At 37.7% G+C, this 19,641-nt stretch overlaps 1 protein-coding gene and 1 pseudogene across 1 annotated transcript in view; both read right to left on the bottom strand.

The window, feature by feature from the left end:
* ube2t (ubiquitin-conjugating enzyme E2T (putative)) overlaps positions 1–8,113 on the bottom strand; it is an 8,745-nt gene extending 632 nt beyond the window's left edge. The window contains exons 1-5 of the mRNA XM_016467178.1: positions 8,019–8,113; positions 7,511–7,628; positions 7,349–7,418; positions 949–1,054; positions 656–754 (exon numbers count right to left, since the gene is read on the bottom strand). Coding sequence (XP_016322664.1) covers positions 656–754; positions 949–1,054; positions 7,349–7,418; positions 7,511–7,619 — 384 coding nt within the window. The 5' untranslated portion in view covers positions 7,620–7,628; positions 8,019–8,113. The remainder of the gene's footprint in view (positions 1–655; positions 755–948; positions 1,055–7,348; positions 7,419–7,510; positions 7,629–8,018) is intronic.
* A 762-nt stretch (positions 8,114–8,875) lies between these two features.
* LOC107673392 (uncharacterized) lies at positions 8,876–17,731 on the bottom strand (annotated as a pseudogene).
* Positions 17,732–19,641: the final 1,910 nt, after the last annotated feature.

Here is a 19,641-nt window from a genome sequence, read left to right as displayed (position 1 = left end):
AATGCATCTCTGAAGGGAACCGACTGTCTTCAGAAAAGTTTCGATGACATTTTCATTTGATCTGATAAAGAAGCGTTCTTGAGCGGAGCTGCTTTGTTTACAGCCATTACTGGAGAAACCGTTAGTTCCACCGCTCTCACAGCGCCTCCTGCTGGTAGACAATCAGTTTGCATATTCAATAATAAACCCATTTCCAGCAACATGCTTTTGTTGTTACTCTATTTTTTTGTTTTCTGAAGCAACTCTGAGCATGTTTCATACTCGTTATCCTGGTTAATGCACGTTTCTATCTATAAGAATAATCAGCCTACACTACCAGTCAAAGGTTTTTGAACTGCAAGATTTTTAATTATATATATATCAGTATTGCAAGTTTATATCATGTAATTGCAAGAAAAAAAATTCAGAATTGTGAAATAAAAAGTCGCAATTACCTTTTTTATTTTTTATTCAGTGACTGGCTTCAAAAATAACAGTCAGAAGTGTGAAAGTGACACAAAATAAAATCATTGTTTGTACAGATAGCTAATCCTAAACCTAAATTAAGCCACTGGTTCAGCCAATGTTATGATGGGCTGTTCAAAGAAATAGATTTTAAATTCCAAAAGTTACACACTTAACCTTCAAAAATGGAGGGAACATATCTAAAACTCACTATATCCGCCATGAGTGGGTCGTCGGGGTTCGGTTCGGCCATCAGTAACTGTATGGAGGTGAGCAATGTTGAAATATTGAGTGCTGGCCTCCAAGCTCCCTTTGAAACAAAATGCATATATGATCAACACGTGACAGTTAACTAGTTTACAATCGCAACGTAAGTTAATATCACTACAATTATCTTACTTCAAAACAAAAGAAAAAAATGGTAAAAATTATATTGTGCAAAAAGAAAATTAATCCTGTATTTATTGATTTAGGATTGTTTTTTTGTTTTTTTTCAGCCTTTACCTTTGGTGGCAGCTTCAGAGCATCAAGACAAATGCGTCCTGCATTATCGATGTTGGGGTGATAGATGGGTGTCAGGAAACGCATCTTTGGAGGCTCAAATGGATACCTTCAAACATGAGAGAAGTGTTAAAGGTATAGTTCTAACCAAAATGAAAATTCACTGTGAATGTACTCACCCTCAGGTTGCAGACAAGTTTGTTTCATCATCGAAACAGATTTGGAGAAAATTTATCATTACAAATCCATTGAGACATTTAAACTTCAAACCACCGCTTCTGGCCAAAATACGAGTCTATAATCCATAATAACGCTTCCTCCAGTGAAAAATTCCATCTCCTGTTGTCCTCTCACATTAAAATCCACCAACATATTTGTTATGGACTGTTTTCGCTTGTAATCAGTGCTGATCCGTGTCTTTTTCTCTCCTGATTCAGACAATACTACTTTTTCACTGGAGAAAGCAATATTATGACTAGAGAACTCATATTTTAACTGGAAGCAATGGTTTGAAGTTATAAACGTCTTAACGAGGCATTTGTTTCTTACTAACAAGCAGCTTTTCACTTCACAAGACATTAATTGATGGACTGGAGTGGTGTGGATTACTTGTGGATTATTGTGATGTTTTTATCAGCTGTTTGGACCAGTGGCGAGGCTACGGGTGGGCATGGGCCCACCCACTTTCAGCTGTTGCCCACCCAATGAGAAGTTGGTAATTTTCCAAATGGATGTAGCCTAATTTATTAAAGGGGTCATATGACGTTACTAAAAAGAAAATTATTTTGTGTATTTGGTGTAATGCAATCTTTATGCGGTTTAAGGTTCAAAAAACATTATTTTCCACATACTGTACATTATTGTTTCTCCCCTATGCCCCGCCTTTCTGAAACGCATCGATTGTTACAAAGCTCATCGGTCTGAAAAGTTAGGTGTACGCTGATTGGCCAGCTATCCAGTGTGTTGTGATTGACTGAATACCTTTGGAAGGCCAAACAAAGTAGTTTCGCTTTCACAACGAAACACACAGCGTCTTCACGACATGGCGGCGGCAACAATACTACAGTACTACTACTACTACAATACTTACACCTTTTTTCTTTGCGTGAACATTTGGGCGGTGTTATGCAAATCTTCCCACACAGTGACATAGACATGTGGGGGCGTGTTTGAACGAGGCGTTTTAGGAGGGCGTGGACGACTTAACTTTTATAAAGAATATCTCTTTGGGTTTGAGACTTTAGTCTTTGCAACTTTAGGGATCTTATCTATTCACAAACAGCTTGTGACACTCCAAAGAGAAAGGGAAACTTGAAATTGCATCATATGACCCCTTTAAACGATAATAATAATAAATGTCTTATTTCACTATAACTTTATATATTAAGTTTAAAAATATTAAACGTAAGTTTTCATGTTCAATTACAGGCAGTTTCTTAATTTTCCCTCTTCCTATAGGTGCACACCATACGCTTGTCAAAATGGCCGGCAGCGAACAACTTGACTCTGCCCACAAACACGTCATTTTACTGACGACTGCTTCTCTACTCTTGGGGAGTTCAACACGGGATTCACTAAATGCTTGCTCTTGAAAGATGGCTAATTATCCTGTTTATTTGGACCAGCTGTTCCACTGAATCACAACCTGTAAGTATGATAAATAATAGATGTTTTTATTTTCTATAGAGCGTTCAAAATACGGAACTATGGCAATGGGCATATCGTCTCCGACACGCGCTGTACGCTGTAGACCAATCACAACAGACTGGGCCATCTGACCAATCAGAGCAGAGTAGGCTCACGGAAAGGAGGGTTTTAGAGACTGAATCTTAGAACTGCTTTGAACGAATCGTTTGAGAATCGCTGGAAAATGAGGTGGTATTAAGTGCATATTTTGAAAAAACTAAAGCATTTTTTGACCTTGCATGCATGTAATCCTATTGTAGGAGACTCCCAAAACAATATTAGGAACCTTAAAAATGGCATAATAGGGGCACTTTAACATCAGTCAGTCGAGAATTATAATATGATAATCAAGTATTATTTAATGATAGAACTTTAGTAATTAGAATTAAGACTTGATAACCATGTTTGAATGCATATTAGTCATTTTAACTGAACTTAGGACTGGTGGTAGTGCTTTTTTGGTCATTCAGTGTTTCTGTAAAAAAAAAATACACAAAAATACTGATAAGAATATAATGATACGAATTATACTAATAAGAACAATATAAAACGCACTAAGGATTAATTAATGAATATTAATCAGGTTGTGTGCTTTCGCTCAAACTGATTTGCTGAAATCAAAACAGGGACGATGATAGGTGAGCATGAGCCAATGAGATTGCCGTTTGCGCATTAGTTCCGCCCACTAGCGGAGAACCCGGCAGTTCTTAAAAGCCGAAGAATTCCAAAGGAATGCTGTTATTTTGACAGGAAAATACAACAAAGAATATAGTTTACATGTAGCACGTTAATTTTCTCTCTCTCTCTGCGTGTGTGAGACAAAGCGACGGTGAGTCATGCGCCTTCACACTAGAGTTTACGGTACGTCAAATACAAGTGCGTCTTTTTTCTTTGCGTGAACATTTGGGCGGTGTTATGCAAATCTTCCCACACAACATGTGGGGCATGTGGGGGCGTGTTTGAACGAGGCGTTTTAGGAGGGCGTGGACGACTTAACTTTTATATCTTTGGGTTCTTTGCAACTTTAGGGATCTTATCTATTCACAAACAGCTTGTGACACTCCAAAGAGAAAGGGAAACTTGAAATTGCATCATATGACCCCTTTAAACGATAATAATAATAAATGTCTTATTTCACTATAACTTTATATATTAAGTTTAAAAATATTAAACGTAAGTTTTCATGTTCAATTACAGGCAGTTTCTTAATTTTCCCTCTTCCTATAGGTGCACACCATACGCTTGTCAAAATGGCCGGCAGCGAACAACTTGACTCTGCCCACAAACACGTCATTTTACTGACGACTGCTTCTCTACTCTTGGGGAGTTCAACACGGGATTCACTAAATGCTTGCTCTTGAAAGATGGCTAATTATCCTGTTTATTTGGACCAGCTGTTCCACTGAATCACAACCTGTAAGTATGATAAATAATAGATGTTTTTATTTTCTATAGAGCGTTCAAAATACGGAACTATGGCAATGGGCATATCGTCTCCGACACGCGCTGTACGCTGTAGACCAATCACAACAGACTGGGCCATCTGACCAATCAGAGCAGAGTAGGCTCACGGAAAGGAGGGTTTTAGAGACTGAATCTTAGAACTGCTTTGAACGAATCGTTTGAGAATCGCTGGAAAATGAGGTGGTATTAAGTGCATATTTTGAAAAAACTAAAGCATTTTTTGACCTTGCATGCATGTAATCCTATTGTAGGAGACTCCCAAAACAATATTAGGAACCTTAAAAATGGCATAATAGGGGCACTTTAACATCAGTCAGTCGAGAATTATAATATGATAATCAAGTATTATTTAATGATAGAACTTTAGTAATTAGAATTAAGACTTGATAACCATGTTTGAATGCATATTAGTCATTTTAACTGAACTTAGGACTGGTGGTAGTGCTTTTTTGGTCATTCAGTGTTTCTGTAAAAAAAAAATACACAAAAATACTGATAAGAATATAATGATACGAATTATACTAATAAGAACAATATAAAACGCACTAAGGATTAATTAATGAATATTAATCAGGTTGTGTGCTTTCGCTCAAACTGATTTGCTGAAATCAAAACAGGGACGATGATAGGTGAGCATGAGCCAATGAGATTGCCGTTTGCGCATTAGTTCCGCCCACTAGCGGAGAACCCGGCAGTTCTTAAAAGCCGAAGAATTCCAAAGGAATGCTGTTATTTTGACAGGAAAATACAACAAAGAATATAGTTTACATGTAGCACGTTAATTTTCTCTCTCTCTCTGCGTGTGTGAGACAAAGCGACGGTGAGTCATGCGCCTTCACACTAGAGTTTACGGTACGTCAAATACAAGTGCGTTGCACATCCATTCAGATGAACTAAAAAATTGCACAGATCGCTTGACGGAGAGTGAAACTCTGAAGCGCTCAGTCAGAGAGTGTTCGGCGAGTGAAAATATATCTGTGCTAAACTTATACTTAGCCTTCAACTCACACACTGGCGAGTAAAATCTGAGAATTTATTAGCCATTGGCTAATATTAAACCATTTAGTCACCCAGAGTGAAGATTTAGTCACAATGTAGAGGGTTGAAGGTATCTATGGCTAAAACTAGCTAACGTACCAACTTAAATAGCTAACTGTTCTCACGTCATGCAGTGTAGGTCAAAAACACATAAATGAAGGTCTAGATTTCAGTGCCTCTCCATATTAAACTGGTTAAATGTAAGTTAATTGAATCTAAATTAATTTAATTTCATCTTACCCTGCAGTACATGAATCCTGAATGTTGTCATCTGCGATCGTGATGAGGCTTCTCCCGCTGGCATTGTGATCTGTAAACCCTCACTTCCAAATTACTCGTTACCCACCATATTTATTTAAAAATCTTTTATATATCCCTCTATGGCATATTTAAGGCCCACTTGAATGGTGGTCCTTCTGTGTCCAAAATTAATCAAAAACATATTGGGACAACTTTTTCACACTGACAAGCTGTCATTGTAAGACAATTAGCAACTCCGTTTGTTTGTCCAAGTTCGTAACAGTAACTAAGGGGGGCGGGGCTTACCGATAGATCAATTGCGTGTTATAAATGCAGAATTGCAAGATGTAAACTCGCAATTGCGAGAAAAAAAGTCAGAATTGTGAGATAAAAAGTCGCAATTACCTTTTTTTTTTTTTTTATTCAGTGGCGGAAACGGGTTTCCATAGCCGTGTTTGAAGCATCACATTAGAATAGGTACAGTGTTTGATTCGCTAAACAGATGCGTCCTTTGAGGAAAGAAACACATCAACGTTGTGCTAGATCCTGTTCGCCACAACAAACTGCATAATTTGCTGCTGCGCACATTTCTGCGGTCCTCGATGTGCGCAAATTGACAGAGACACTTATGTATGAAATCACCTGCGAAGCCCCGATGTCTCAGACTGAGGTAATGCTTTACAATAAACTTCCTTTAGTTAACATTAGTTAATGCATTAACTAACATTAACAATGAGCAATGCATTTGTAACTATATTATTTTTGTTAACCTTAGGCAATAAAAATACAAATGTTTGTTGTTATTTTTGTTAGTACGAATGTTAACAGATACAACTTGTAATTTTAATAATGTATTAGTAAATGTTGTAATTAAAGGGGTCATATGATGCGATTTCAATTTTTCCTTTCTCTTTGGAGTGTTACAAGCTTTTGGTGCATAAAGAAGATCTGTAAAGTTGCAAAGACTAAAGTCTCAAATCCAAAGAGATATTCTTTATAAAAGTTAAGAGTCAGCCACACCTACCTAAAACGGCTCGTTCAAACACTCTTCCACATATCTACCTCACAATGTGGGAAGATTTGCATAACACCGCCCAAATGTTCACGCAAAGAAAGAAGGCGTAACTTTTATTCTCGCTGTAGTATTGTTGACGCTGCCGCCATGTTGTGAAGGCGCTGTGTGCTTCTTTGTGAAAGTGAAACTACTTTGTTTGGTCTTCCAAAAGAGGACGATATCCGCTTCACATGTGGTTGCCGCAAGCCCGCCGGCCGCGCCATTCTCAAGCACACCGGCCGCCGCTCACTCAAGCCCGCCGTGTGTTTCGTTGTGAAAGCGAAACTACTTTGTTTGGTCTTCCAAAAGAGGACGATATCCACTTCGTCATGCTTAGAGCTGATCCGTGCTGGTCGCTAGCGTTTCAGAAAGGCGGGGCATAGAGGAGAAACATTAATGTACAGTATGTGGAACATAATGTGTTTTTTGAACCTTAAACCGCATAAACACATTTCATTACACCAAATACACAAAATAATGTTCTTTTTAGCAACATCATATGACCCCTTTAAAATTAATGTTTATCAGTTCAGAAGTATTGTAGAAGTATTTGTAAGTATTGTATATTAACTTTTTATTTTCTATTTTTCTATTTTCTCTATATTTCTATTTTCTGTTGGCAATTTGACGTGTAGTTTTCATACGCTACACTATACGCCCACCTACTAAAACATGTATGGCCTCGCTCCTGGTTTAGACGGCACCCATTCACTGCAGAGGATCCGCAGGTGATCAAGTGATGTAATGCTACATTTTTCCAAATCTGTTCTGATGAACAAACAAACTCATCTACATCTTGGATGACCCGAGTGGGAGTACGATTTCAGAAAATGTATTTTTGAGTAAACTATTCCTTTAAGCATGTCAAAAAACAATTTAATAAAACAGCACAATGATGTTGAGATCATTTAATAGTCTCACCTCTCAGGTATGTTGATTTCCAGTGTGAACACGCCTCCTTCATAGGGAGTGTTTGCACCTCCAACAATCTCTATATCAAACAGGAGCAATGCAGTGCTGTCAGTGTTTAATAATTATTTTGATATATTGTCAGTGTGAAATGTCATATGAGGGCAGACTGACGGGCTTGTAGTTCTTCCACCCGTCCCTCAGTCTGCCAGCAGGAGACTCCTGGAGGAGGCTCAGCACTGAGAAGCTGCAGCTCCCGCTTCAGACGACTGATTCTCTGCATAACCACTGGCTAAACGAACGCGACACAGTTATTAAGCGATTAAGCAAGATTTTTAACACGACTGATTCTCTGCATAACCACTGGCTAAACGAACGCGACACAGTTATTAAGCGATTAAGCAAGATTTTTAACACGACTGATTCTCTGCATAACCACTGGCTAAACGAACGCGACACAGTTATTAAGCGATTAAGCAAGATTTTTAACACTTATCACATTCACAATAAGTTACACATTAATAACAGCGCATTTCCCTTCACTTGCAGCCCAACGTTAAACTATCTATGTAGACTGCAAACTCAGTTTGGACAAGATGTTTTCAACTAAAACGTCGTCATGATGCAGCGTATTTCATCGACCATTATATGCGGTATTTAGCTTATTATCATCATCACTTACTGATGTGTTACTGCCGAGTTTTGCTTGCTGACTGGACAGTAAACTGCGTGCTTTTGATTCTGCCCGCGAAATGTAAGACGTCACTGTGCGACCGACGCGCGGTGCATCATGGGTATTGTAGTTTATTACGTGTTCATTTGTCATAGTTTGATAATGTTTTTTTTTGCGGAAGTTGAATCAAACTACACTTAAAAATGTTTTTTTTTTTTTTATGTAAGATTGGGTAGAGTTGTCATATCTGTTTTATACAGTTCATTAATTGCAAAGGTTTATCTTTTTCATTATTGCAGTTTGATAAGCCATTAAAGCCTAAAATGGGTGAACCTGTGGCTCCTGATTGATGTGAAGTTCGTTAGTATCATCTTGGCAGAGTCCGCGAAGGGTACAGCTATGCGTAATGAAGATGAGCACAGAATAAATGTATAGTTTTTGTTGTTGAAAGAAATAGAAAGCCATTCTGCTTGATATGCCAGAAACGTCAGTCAGAAAACCAAACTCAGCTTTTTAGGAAATTTACCAAGCATTTCGGAAATTTACTGTCACATTAGGGTCATATCAGCTAGAATGGAACATTTGTGCAAAAATCCCATTCCGTGAAAGGGAATTTGTTAAAAAAAAAAAAGTGCCTCAGTGATGTTGTTGCTATTCTATGTCTCAAAAATGAAAATGTGAAACATTCAGTAATGGACCTTCAACTGTCACGGCACACTGTTGAATAGAGAATATCGGACATTAACCACTCAGTAGAAACACATTTATTATCAGATCTTCAGAAGTGCTGGTATTTCAGCATTGCGTTGGATGAGTCTTGCAATGTTCTAGATAAGCCACAATTGGCAATATTTGTACGGTTTGTGTCAGAAGACTGCACAATTAAGGAAGAGCTGCTTGACATTGTGCCGCTGAAAGACAGAACTCGTGGCATCGATCTGAAAGAGACACTGATGACAGTTGTTGAGAAAGCAAATCTGCAGTGATCAAAACTAACAGCAATAGCCACGGACGGAGCACCAGCCATGTTGGGATCTGAGAAAGCCTTGTTGGGCGCTGTGTAAAGCTGACAATCGTTTTTCGGAAATTTTGGACGTTTCCCTACATTATCAAGAGAACTTGGTGCCTAAAAAGCACATCATGAAACCTGTGCTGGAAATTGTCAATTGTATACGCACAAATGCTCTCAATCACAGACAGTTCAAAAATCTCATTGATGAACTTGATGAAGATCTTCCATCTGATCTGTTTCTTCACTACACTGTGAGATGGCTTTCAAGAGCTAATGTGCTTTCTGTGTTTTTTTTTTTTTTTTTGAGCTTTTGAATCCGGTGAAGCTGTACCTCGCAGAATAACATAAAGACTATCCTGAGCTACATGATCCCCAGTGGATTTTGGATTTGGCTTTTTTGGTCGACATGCTGCATTATCTGAATGGTATCTTCAATGGAAGATGAAGCAGCATCTCAGCTTGAAATGATTGAACTTTCTGAGGATGACGGACTTAAAAGTGTTCTGAGGGAAGGAACCGTGGAGTTTTGGAAGATTGTGCCGATTGAGAGATATCCCAATGTCAAACAACCTGCACTCAAACTATTGTAAATGTTTGGGTCAACTTACATCCGTGAATCACTTTTTTCGACACTGAAACAAGTGAAATCAAAGCATCGCTCTGTTCTTCCTGACATGTGAAAGAGTTACTACGAGTAGCTACAACTGAATACAAGCCAGACCTAAAAAAGATTGTGGAAACCAAGGACTGTCAGGTGTCCCAATGAGGAGGTATCTGATTTAAATCCATTAAATCTATTGTGTTATGTAATTAGGTGAATAAGTTATTGTGAGATACTGTTGTTTGCACATCTGTTGTGTGGCTCTTTGCAGTGATAAGGTTTTTTTTTTTTTGGCTCATCATGCCAAACAGGTTCGCCAACCCTTGCCTAAAAAATTTTAGGCACAGCACAGATCCTTGAGAGACAAAACAGGCCACAAAACTAAAATTTTTATGTATTAAGGAATTATATTTTTAAATTACCTTAGGTGCCATCTACTGTGCTTTACTTTCTTAATATGGGTCATCACTATCAGATATAAAAACAATGTGTATAAAACTTGTCTGAAAGAAGGCCTTCAGGAAAAAAAAATACTGACTTGCAGAACATAGTAATGTTTCTTTAAATTACATTAGATGAGCAGATCTATTGATTGATTTAAATTGCATTAGATGAGCAGATTCTATTGTGACAATTTATAGCCAATTTGCCTTATAGGCCTGTATAGACAACATGCCCTGCAAGTTGTGTCAGCATGTTAAGTGAACTAACAGTAGGAATGCTTAAACACTTTTTTGTAACTTATGATTTCTAGGTATGTGTTTACACAGAAACTGACTTTCAAAAATAAGCCCACGCTGAGGAAATAACTGACAACAGATCTTGCTTCACTGCACTGGTGAAAACACCTTTATATTATATCTGAGATTGCATGGTTCATGGTAATAATCTGAAATGTGCATTATGGATTATTTTACTGAACTTTGGTTTGTGTTGGATGTCAGAAGTGAAATAATATCTCAAACAAACTCATCTCATTTCTGAACTGATACATTGCATTTAAACAGGGCAGGACTTATGGGGACGGGGGCCCCTGGGCTTGAGGTTATGTTTGGGCCCCATACCTATACTACAAATGCCCTCAACTAGAACATTATTATGGAGTAACACAAAATACACAAAAATTAAAATATGCTTTCAGGTTCATATACTGTATACAATTAATAGGCAACATGTCTAGTCAAAGTTTAGATGTAATATTAAATAGTCACTATAATACAATAAACAGGATGTGATCTCTCAGTTGAGAGATCAAAACCCTGAAATAACACTGAGCAGAAAAAAACAAAGAGATGTATTATTATGAAAATGTATTGTCATATCTTTGTCCTTTTATGTCAGATTCTTAATTAATAAATTCAATCTGAATAAAAAAAACATGTTGGCTATTAACAATCAAATGAAATCACTATAAACAAGTTATGTTAAGTTTAAATACAACATTTTAATGTAGAATGATTGCAAAAATTAAATAATGAGCTACTTTTTAAAATATGAAACTACAACCGCCAGTAGGTGGCAGCAAGTGACTGTCTTAATGAGTGAGTTGAATCCTTAAATCAACCGATTTGTTTAAAATGCTAATTCATTTAACTTAGCAAAGGACTGTACTTGTAGCCTGTTTGAACCATTTACTGGTCCGTGTAATGCTGAGAAACAAAACACTGTGCTGCTCGGAGACGCATTGATGGGGAAAAACAGAATTTTGTGTCTGAAAGTTACTCAGTAACTTGTTGTTTATTGTACATTTGCCAACGTGCAGATATTCGGAAAAACGGGACTCTAGTTTGTGTGATAGTCTAACTCCTATATCGTAGGCATTCACTCATTAAATGCAGGGTTCGTTCAACCAATAAATTTCAATGACTCTTAAGGCAATATTCATGACCTAATGCTCCATTACTTTACACAAATGTTCAGATTTATCATAGCATATGCTAAGGAAAATTAATGATTATTAATGCTATTTTTTTGCTTTCTAATAAGCACAGGCTGCAACTGTGCCAGCCGTTACTATACATGCAGAGCACGTAAGTTACATAATCACATAACTGAATGCCAGAATGTTAAGTATATTGTAATTTGCTTAGCCAGTATTATAAATTAAACTCAGAACCTGAATTTCATTTTAGAAATAGTTTTGGTGGAAAACATTCAAGAACAGAAATGCTACAGAAATGGAATAAACTGTAAATTAAAAACAGTAAATTCACTGTAAATTAAACAACAGATTAATTCTTAAAATTAAAGTTACAAAAGTTATTCAGTCAAGAGCAGTGAGTGATTTTGTCTTTTGTTGTTAACATTAATTAACAATAACCAATATGCCTAATTAATTAACATTGTTAACATTAACATTTAGTATGAAAGTGACAGCAGTTTTTAGTATACCTGCTGTCTGTCAGTCTGTGTTAAAGAACAAAAGAAAAAAAATCACTCTGCTCAAATCTGCTCTTGACTAAATAACTTTTTCATATTTAATATGGATTATTATATAAATATAATCTATATCTATGACTTTATAAATCATATTCTTTTGTTCCTGAATAGTAGCAGCTACTGTAATTTTTAGGCTAGCCATTATTTATTAAAATGCAAGGTTACTTGAGTCAGAAACAATGAAAACAATAACTTTTTCTTGAGGTGTTTGTCAGGCGGCTTCATGTGTGCGCACTTTGGATGTGACCGTGAGCACCCAGAAAACTAGTTTGGAGCACAAAAGTGATAAACTTTTGTGATGATGCAACACTGACCCGATTAGGCAAGTGACAGTCCTGTCAGCTGAGCGAAAGTCTTGTATGCAGTAGTACAGATGAGATGCGCTGATGTGAGGCAATTTTGAGAGAGTGAGAGCGAGAACACGCGGTACAGTTGAACCACACACGCTGTTTTCAAATGATTGACTTAATCTGATATTCTGTGTGAATTTTTTTAACTCATCTAACCTACATTGTATATTAAATAAATGTTTGTGGGAATTTTCCAAACAGTGCAAAACCTGCGAAAATGAGTAAAACCCAAAAATGCGCAATCCCGCACCGAGATTCAGGACGTGATTAAACATATATTCTATTAAATAGAGATTTGTAAAATACATTTCCACGACTTTTCCAAAGCTTTCTGGGTTTTTCATGACCGTACGAACCCTGTAAATGGCTATTTTTATTTTTAAAAATCGTTTTGATGAAATTTCTGCTCCACTTTGTGTGGAGGTAGTGTGACGGGACAAAGTCCATGTAAGATATTAGGGTATTCTATAGTCTTTGGACGGGAGAGAGTGCTCAAAACTCTTCAGATTAATTTAGTGGAACATTAATATAATATAGAATCATCCTCTGTAAAGAAGTGAGGCGTGAACATGTGAGAATTTATCATTATCTTTGTAAATGTTAGCTCTTTTGGGCTAAAGGCTTAATGGAACCGTTTAAAGTAGCCATGTGATCACAAATTAATCGGCGATTCGGTGCAGCACAGACGTGATTTAATACGTGTGTCCTTTTTCTATGCCCGTGTGCGCAGTTGAAGTGCGGCTAATAATTTCTGACTGGCACATAACTGAACAAATGTAAACGGGTTAAGGCGGGGAGTTTCTCTCTTTTATTCTCCATTCAGACATCTGTGAATCTTCAGTGCTTCCATGTAGACCTCAGTATGCCAGTTGTCTCCAGTGAGCACTTTCATATTAGCTGCTTTGATGACACTGCCTAATCTGAGAGCTGTAACCATAATTCCACCTGCAAGGACAGAAAACAATAATTTCCAATATTAATAATAATAAAAAAAAGACATACAATAGGGTCCAGTATTCTGAGACCACATTGTATGGATATGGTTAATCTATTTTTGAACTTGTGGAGTTCATGCAGCTCTTGAGCATGAGTGTACTAAATGTGTACTTTTCCAGTAATCCAATTTCAGTTAATATGTTCACTCAAATTACTATGCTGATATTAATAATTAAAAAAATGGCATGTTCTACCCACTGCCAACATGTCAATATTGGCCTACATGACATAATTTGTCCAAAAAATAAATATAATTTGTCCAAAAAATAAATAGATAACTAAATAAATGACTATTCAATTTTTATTATTAATTTTCCCAGTCTTAAATACAATGTCATAAATGTTGGTTCTGACATCACTCACATTCTCGAGATCTCATCTGGTTTCATCACTCCGTGAATCGCTCTCGATTCTGCTTTCAGATCTGGCCAGAAGTAATAACAGATGCAGTGAAACACCTCACTGTAATACAACACAGCCTTTCCTCTGGAGATCTGCTCCTTCATGCGCTTACTGGCTATCTAATGCATGTATTGAAAGTAATCCACACCAAGCAGTTTCACCTCCGGGTCTGTGAGGAGCTGCGAGGCCGCCTGCAGACCAAGGCCCAGCCCGTGGCCGATCTCCAGCACCATGTCGTTGGATTGCTTGTAGCACAATTTCACTGCATTCTCCTCCAAAATCTGATTGTGCCATTTAAAGAACTTGGTCATCAACCATCCAGTTTAGGAATATGTGGGGCAACCCAGCTGTTTGCCCACTTTGTTAGGCAGAATTTCTATGCTGAAAACAAAAATTATATATATATATATAGTTGTGCACATAAGTTTACATACCCCTTGCAGAATATGCAAAATGTTAATAATTTTCACAAAATAAGACAGATGAAAATCGCATGTTATTGTTTTATTTAGTACTGTCTAGAATAAGCTATTTCACATAACAGATGTTTATATATACTCCACAAGACAAAATAATAACTGAATTTATAAAAATGACCCGTTCAAAAGTTTACATACCCTTGAATATTAATACTGTGTCATTTTTTGTGTGTTTTTATGTTTAGTGATAGTTTTTCATGAGTCCCTTGTTTGTCCTGAACAGTTCAACTGCCTGCTGTTCTTCAGAAAAATCCTCCAGCTCCTACACATTCTTTGGTTTTCCAGCATCTTCTGCATATCTGAACCGTTTCTAACAGTGACTGTATGATTTTGAGATCCATCTTTTCACTCTGGGGACAATTGAGGGACTCATACATAACAATTACAAAAGGTGAAAACATTTACTGATGCTCAAGAAGGCAACACGATGCATTAAGAGCCGGGGGGTGTAAACTTTTTGAATTGGATGATCAGGGTAAATTGTCGTTATTTTGTCTTCTGGGAATCATGTATGTATTTATGTAGCTTCTGAAGTGCAGTACTAAATGAAAAAAATATGATCTTTAATCAAAATAAGAAAAATGTACACATCATCACGCTGAGAGGCTGAGAGAGAAATGAATCTGTGACACGTTTCAATGCAAATTCAGGAGGTTTTATTCACAATATTGAAAAGAACAACAAGGTGTAAAATGATGACCGTAAGGTAGAAAACGGAAAATAAACAGAAATGAAACTAGACAAACTGAAACTAAATGGTCAACAGAAAGTGAGCTTTCCAGCGACTCACACCTCCATCCTGACACCGGAAAACTATCAGGTAAATAAGCACCTATGCCCAAGTGATGTATCAAACTGCAAAAGACTTTAGATGATTTAAAAATAAAAGACATTGATCTTTTCCTGCACCTACATTCCAGCCCCTGTTTATTACACTCAAAACTGTAATAATCATCATCACAATACAAAATTTACACAATACAAGTATAAATGCAAATCACTGAATCCTATTTTCAGAAATAAGTACGATATATACACAAATGAGTGTGTATGTGTGTTTGTATGCAAATGTTCAGTTCTTCAAGTTGAGGGAGATACTCCCCAATCCATCTCTTCCTAAATAAATCCGCCATGTACTGAACTTATCGCCACCTTTGTCGCGAATATAAATCATCCTTCTTAAACAGTCCAGGTGGTAAAGATGGCTGTGTTTTCAGTAGGAGGAGATGGTTAGGAGTAAGGACTTCGAGATCATTAATATCCATAGATGCTCTGGATTTAGGACAAATTTTAAGGATTGATTCAACTTCACAAAGGAGTGTGTAGAGACCCTCTTCATCCAGATTTCGTAGACAAACCAGTTCCTCAGAATATCTCTTCTTTTGACCATGACTGATAATTTCAGCCTTTTCCAGTTCCTCAGAAGACAAAACAACACATTTGAAGGTACACTGGATCTGAATGGTTTCATCTCCTTGTTAATGACTGTGTCTCTTTGCCCTTTGTCCATGTCAAAATTGAATGAATGAGGCATTTTTATATAGCGCTTTTATTGTGTATTTCTGTACACCCAAAGCACTTTACAATCATATGAGGTTGTCTCTCCTCAACCACCACCAGTGTGCAGCATCCACTTGGATGATGCGACGACAGCCACAGCACAATGGCACCAGTGCGCTCACCGCACACCAGCTACAGGTGGAGAAGAGAGAGTGTGATATAGCCAATTCAGTGAATGGGGATTATTAGGAGGCCATGAATGACAAGGGCCAGTAGAGGGAAATTGGCCAGGACACCGGGGTTACACCCCTTCTCTTTACGAGAAGTGCCAGGGGATTTTTAATGACCACAGAGAGTCAGGACCTCGGTTTAACGTCTCATCCGAAGGATGGTGCTTTTTACAGTATAGTGTCCCCATCACTATACTGGGGCGTTAGGACCCACACAGACCACAGGGTGAGCACCCCCTGCTGGTCTCACTAACACCTCTTCCAGCAGCAACCTCATTTTCCCAGGAGGACTCCCATCCAGTTACTGACCAGGCTCAACCCTGCTTAGCTTCAGTGAGCAACCAGTCTTGGGCTGCAAGGTGATATGGCTGAGGCTGTTTTTTGTCATCAGTTTTTTCCTTTCCTTGCTGAGGTCATTTAGAATGTTTCTCAGTTGCAGGATCCAAGCCATGCCTTTTTTTTTTCAGTCGCATCCAAGAAGAGTAGTGATTAAAGAATGACAAAATCATACTCTTGATGAACTTGTAAAGTATTCACCAGAACATGCCGTACCAGAAATGGAGGACCAGAAATAAATATCTGTTTTTTTCAAGAATGAATCCACCCTTAAACCTCTGGATGTTAGGTCAGCTGGATTATTGGATAAATTCACATACCTCCATTGTGTGACTTCGAATTTCAGCAACTTGCTACAAAGTATTTGAATCTTGAAGTCTTATTTCGAATGTACTTAAGCACAGACGTGCTGTCTGTCCAAAACAAAAGAATCCCGGAATTGCATCTTCAGATCCTTCTTCCAAAACTTGCAAGTGTGGCAGCTGTGAGTTCCAGACGAGGGATAGATCTTATAGGTGTCACTCTTGCTTTACTCATTAGAAGAAAGGAATGGGCAAGTTGTTGATTATTATGAAGTAGTAAGTAGGATACAATACCATAACCTCTCTCACTGGCATCCGAAAAGTGATGTAATTGAGCAGATGTAACTTCTACAAAGTTTTCAGGCTTCAAACACCTTCGGACCTTAAAGTTCTCAAATTCATTGAGTTCCTCCAACCAACTTGTCCATTATTGGAATGGTGCTGTTCCATCACATTCTTTCTCTACAGATCTTAATTTAATAAAGTATAATTTTGGCACGAAGAATCACAAGAGACAAAAAAAGAAACCCAAAGAAAAAAAAAAAAAAAAAAAAAGAGGTCTATCCTTTATGGTCACCTTGAACTTGAAGACGTCAGACTCAGCACACCACAGCACCCCCAATGCCTTTTCCAAAGGTAAATTGTCATGTTCCAAGTCTAAATTCTTTACTTTCTAGTCTCGGCCTTCCTCAGATATGGCATTCAACACAGTGCAGCTGTTACTTATCCATTTTGTTAAATGGAATCCACATCTGGTGCACATTTCAGTGAGCCTTTGGTACAACTGCACAGCATCTGAAGCTGTAGGAACAAATACAAGACAATCATCTACACAGAAATTATTGTAGACAATGTCTACAGTCTTGGCATCATATAGATCCTTATGGTCTTCTGCACACTTTCTCAATGCGTAACTAGAGCAACTTGGAGACATTGCTCCAAACAAATGAACCAACATTCTGTACTCTTCCAGACTGCCATCAATATTTCCTCCTACCCACCAAAGAAACCTCAAGAGATCACAATCATCAGGATGCACCTTCACTTGTTGAAACTTTGATTCAATGTCAGCCATTATGGCCATATATTCCATTCTGAATTGTACCAGAACACTCATCAGAGGACTAGTTAAATCTGGACCTTGCAGAAGATGTTCATTCAATGATGTTCCCTGGTACAATGCTCCACAAGCAAACACATCTCTGTTCTTTTGTTTTAGGGGATGATACACCCCATGGTGAGGTATATACCATAAACGTCCATCGAGTCTTTCCAGTTCTGCTGTGGGAACCTTTTCAGCATGGCCTTTTGAGATGATATTTTCCATAAAGGTGGTATAATCAGCATGAAAATAAGCATTTCTTCGAAACTTTCTTCAGAGATTTAGAGCATATTGTTCCACAATTGCTATTTTCCTTGGCATGACTACCTTTTAATTTCTAAGTGGAAGACCAATTTGATAATGCCCATTGATAAGTTTTGCAGAATGTGACACAAATTCCATGAATTGGTGATCTTCCTTTAACATTCCTAGTTGTTCCTCTTGAACACATTCAGGAAAGTCAGCCTTGAACTGTTGCTCCCACATCTTATTCAGTTTCATAACTGTGATGCTATTAACAGTCATGTGAGGAAGGTCTTCCTCCGTATGGGCTATTGACTTGACTATGAATGATCTGCCATGGCTCCAATGCCTCTGGCACATTAGCTCCAAACAACTGTTCTACGCCAGCATCAATTGACAGCAAACATATATGGCTTAAATGAGGCCAACAAGCAAGATAAAAACAAATCCCCTTCTTCTTCAAGAAATTAATCTTTTCTCCATAAGATTTTCCAGCAAGCTTTTTACAAGAGTCCAAGGCATGTTCTCCTTCACAGAAGAGACAGATTTTGTTCATAAACTTCTTACTGTATTCCTTTCCTCCAGGCATTGCAGTGACTGTAGTGGCAAAACTACTTCTAGATTTCGGACGAGGTAATATGGTATTTAAGTTTCTACCTCCACTAGGCAAAACATCTTGAATGTTTCCAAATACTGGATCCACAACTATCTTCACTTGTCATTCTATGAAGACAACAATATCAGAAAAAATAGGCTTGGTCATTGCATCTTTCCTGTAAATCATATGACACTATTCTCCATATTTCTCTGAGCTTATAAGGAAGTTTTGAAAGAATGGCTTGCATATTAGTGGATAGATTCAACTCATTCATGTAATGAATATTCTGCTTAGCATTGCAACAACTCCTAAGAAATAGGCTGTATTCCTGCAATGCCTTAGCATCCTCAGATTATATCGTTTTCCATGAGAGCCTTCTCAATGCATGCTAAAGCTATCCTTACTTCACTGCCGAAGTTCTTCTGCCGAATCTACCCTTGCAAAGGAATCATATGCTGACAGCACCTAACAAGCTCCTTGGGTGTCCTCTAGTGTACTGCTCCAGGAAATGCAAGAAATCTGCATATCTACTTGCTTTCTTTTCCACCACCTCTTCAAAGGTTTGCATAAAGTCGTGGTAACGCAATGGATCTCCATCAAAGAATGGAACTTCCCTCGGTGGAAGTGCTGGACCTATAGAGCAGCAGTCTCATTTTGCTTGTCAATAAGCTTAAGGATATTAAGGATAAGGACAAACATCCTGCAATCGTGATCCATGTTCATGTCCACTATAATGACTGATACTAGGTAATGCAGAATGGGTTGGCCTTGTTTTAGATCGAACAACTTGCTGTTGCTGTTGTTGAACTAGCTGAGTTGGAAAATGCTTTGAATTATCTGGTGTTACTTTAGTCTGTGTATGAGATGCAGGAGGATGTTGTGACACTGCATGTGAATTTGAAGGTAAAAATTATTCCACATTAGGATTAAGAGATTTGGTTCAAGTATTTTTTATCCTTGAGGCATTGATATCAGGAGGATTTGTAATTTCGCTTGGTTCTGATCTCACATCGCTATATACTTTAATTTTCTTGGCCACTGA

The sequence above is a fragment of the Sinocyclocheilus anshuiensis genome, unplaced genomic scaffold, assembly GCF_001515605.1.
Source record: "Sinocyclocheilus anshuiensis isolate Anshui unplaced genomic scaffold, SAMN03320099.WGS_v1.1 scaffold453, whole genome shotgun sequence".
In the NCBI taxonomy this organism is placed as follows: Eukaryota; Metazoa; Chordata; class Actinopteri; order Cypriniformes; family Cyprinidae; genus Sinocyclocheilus; species Sinocyclocheilus anshuiensis.
This window is presented reverse-complemented; position numbering and strand designations above follow the sequence as displayed.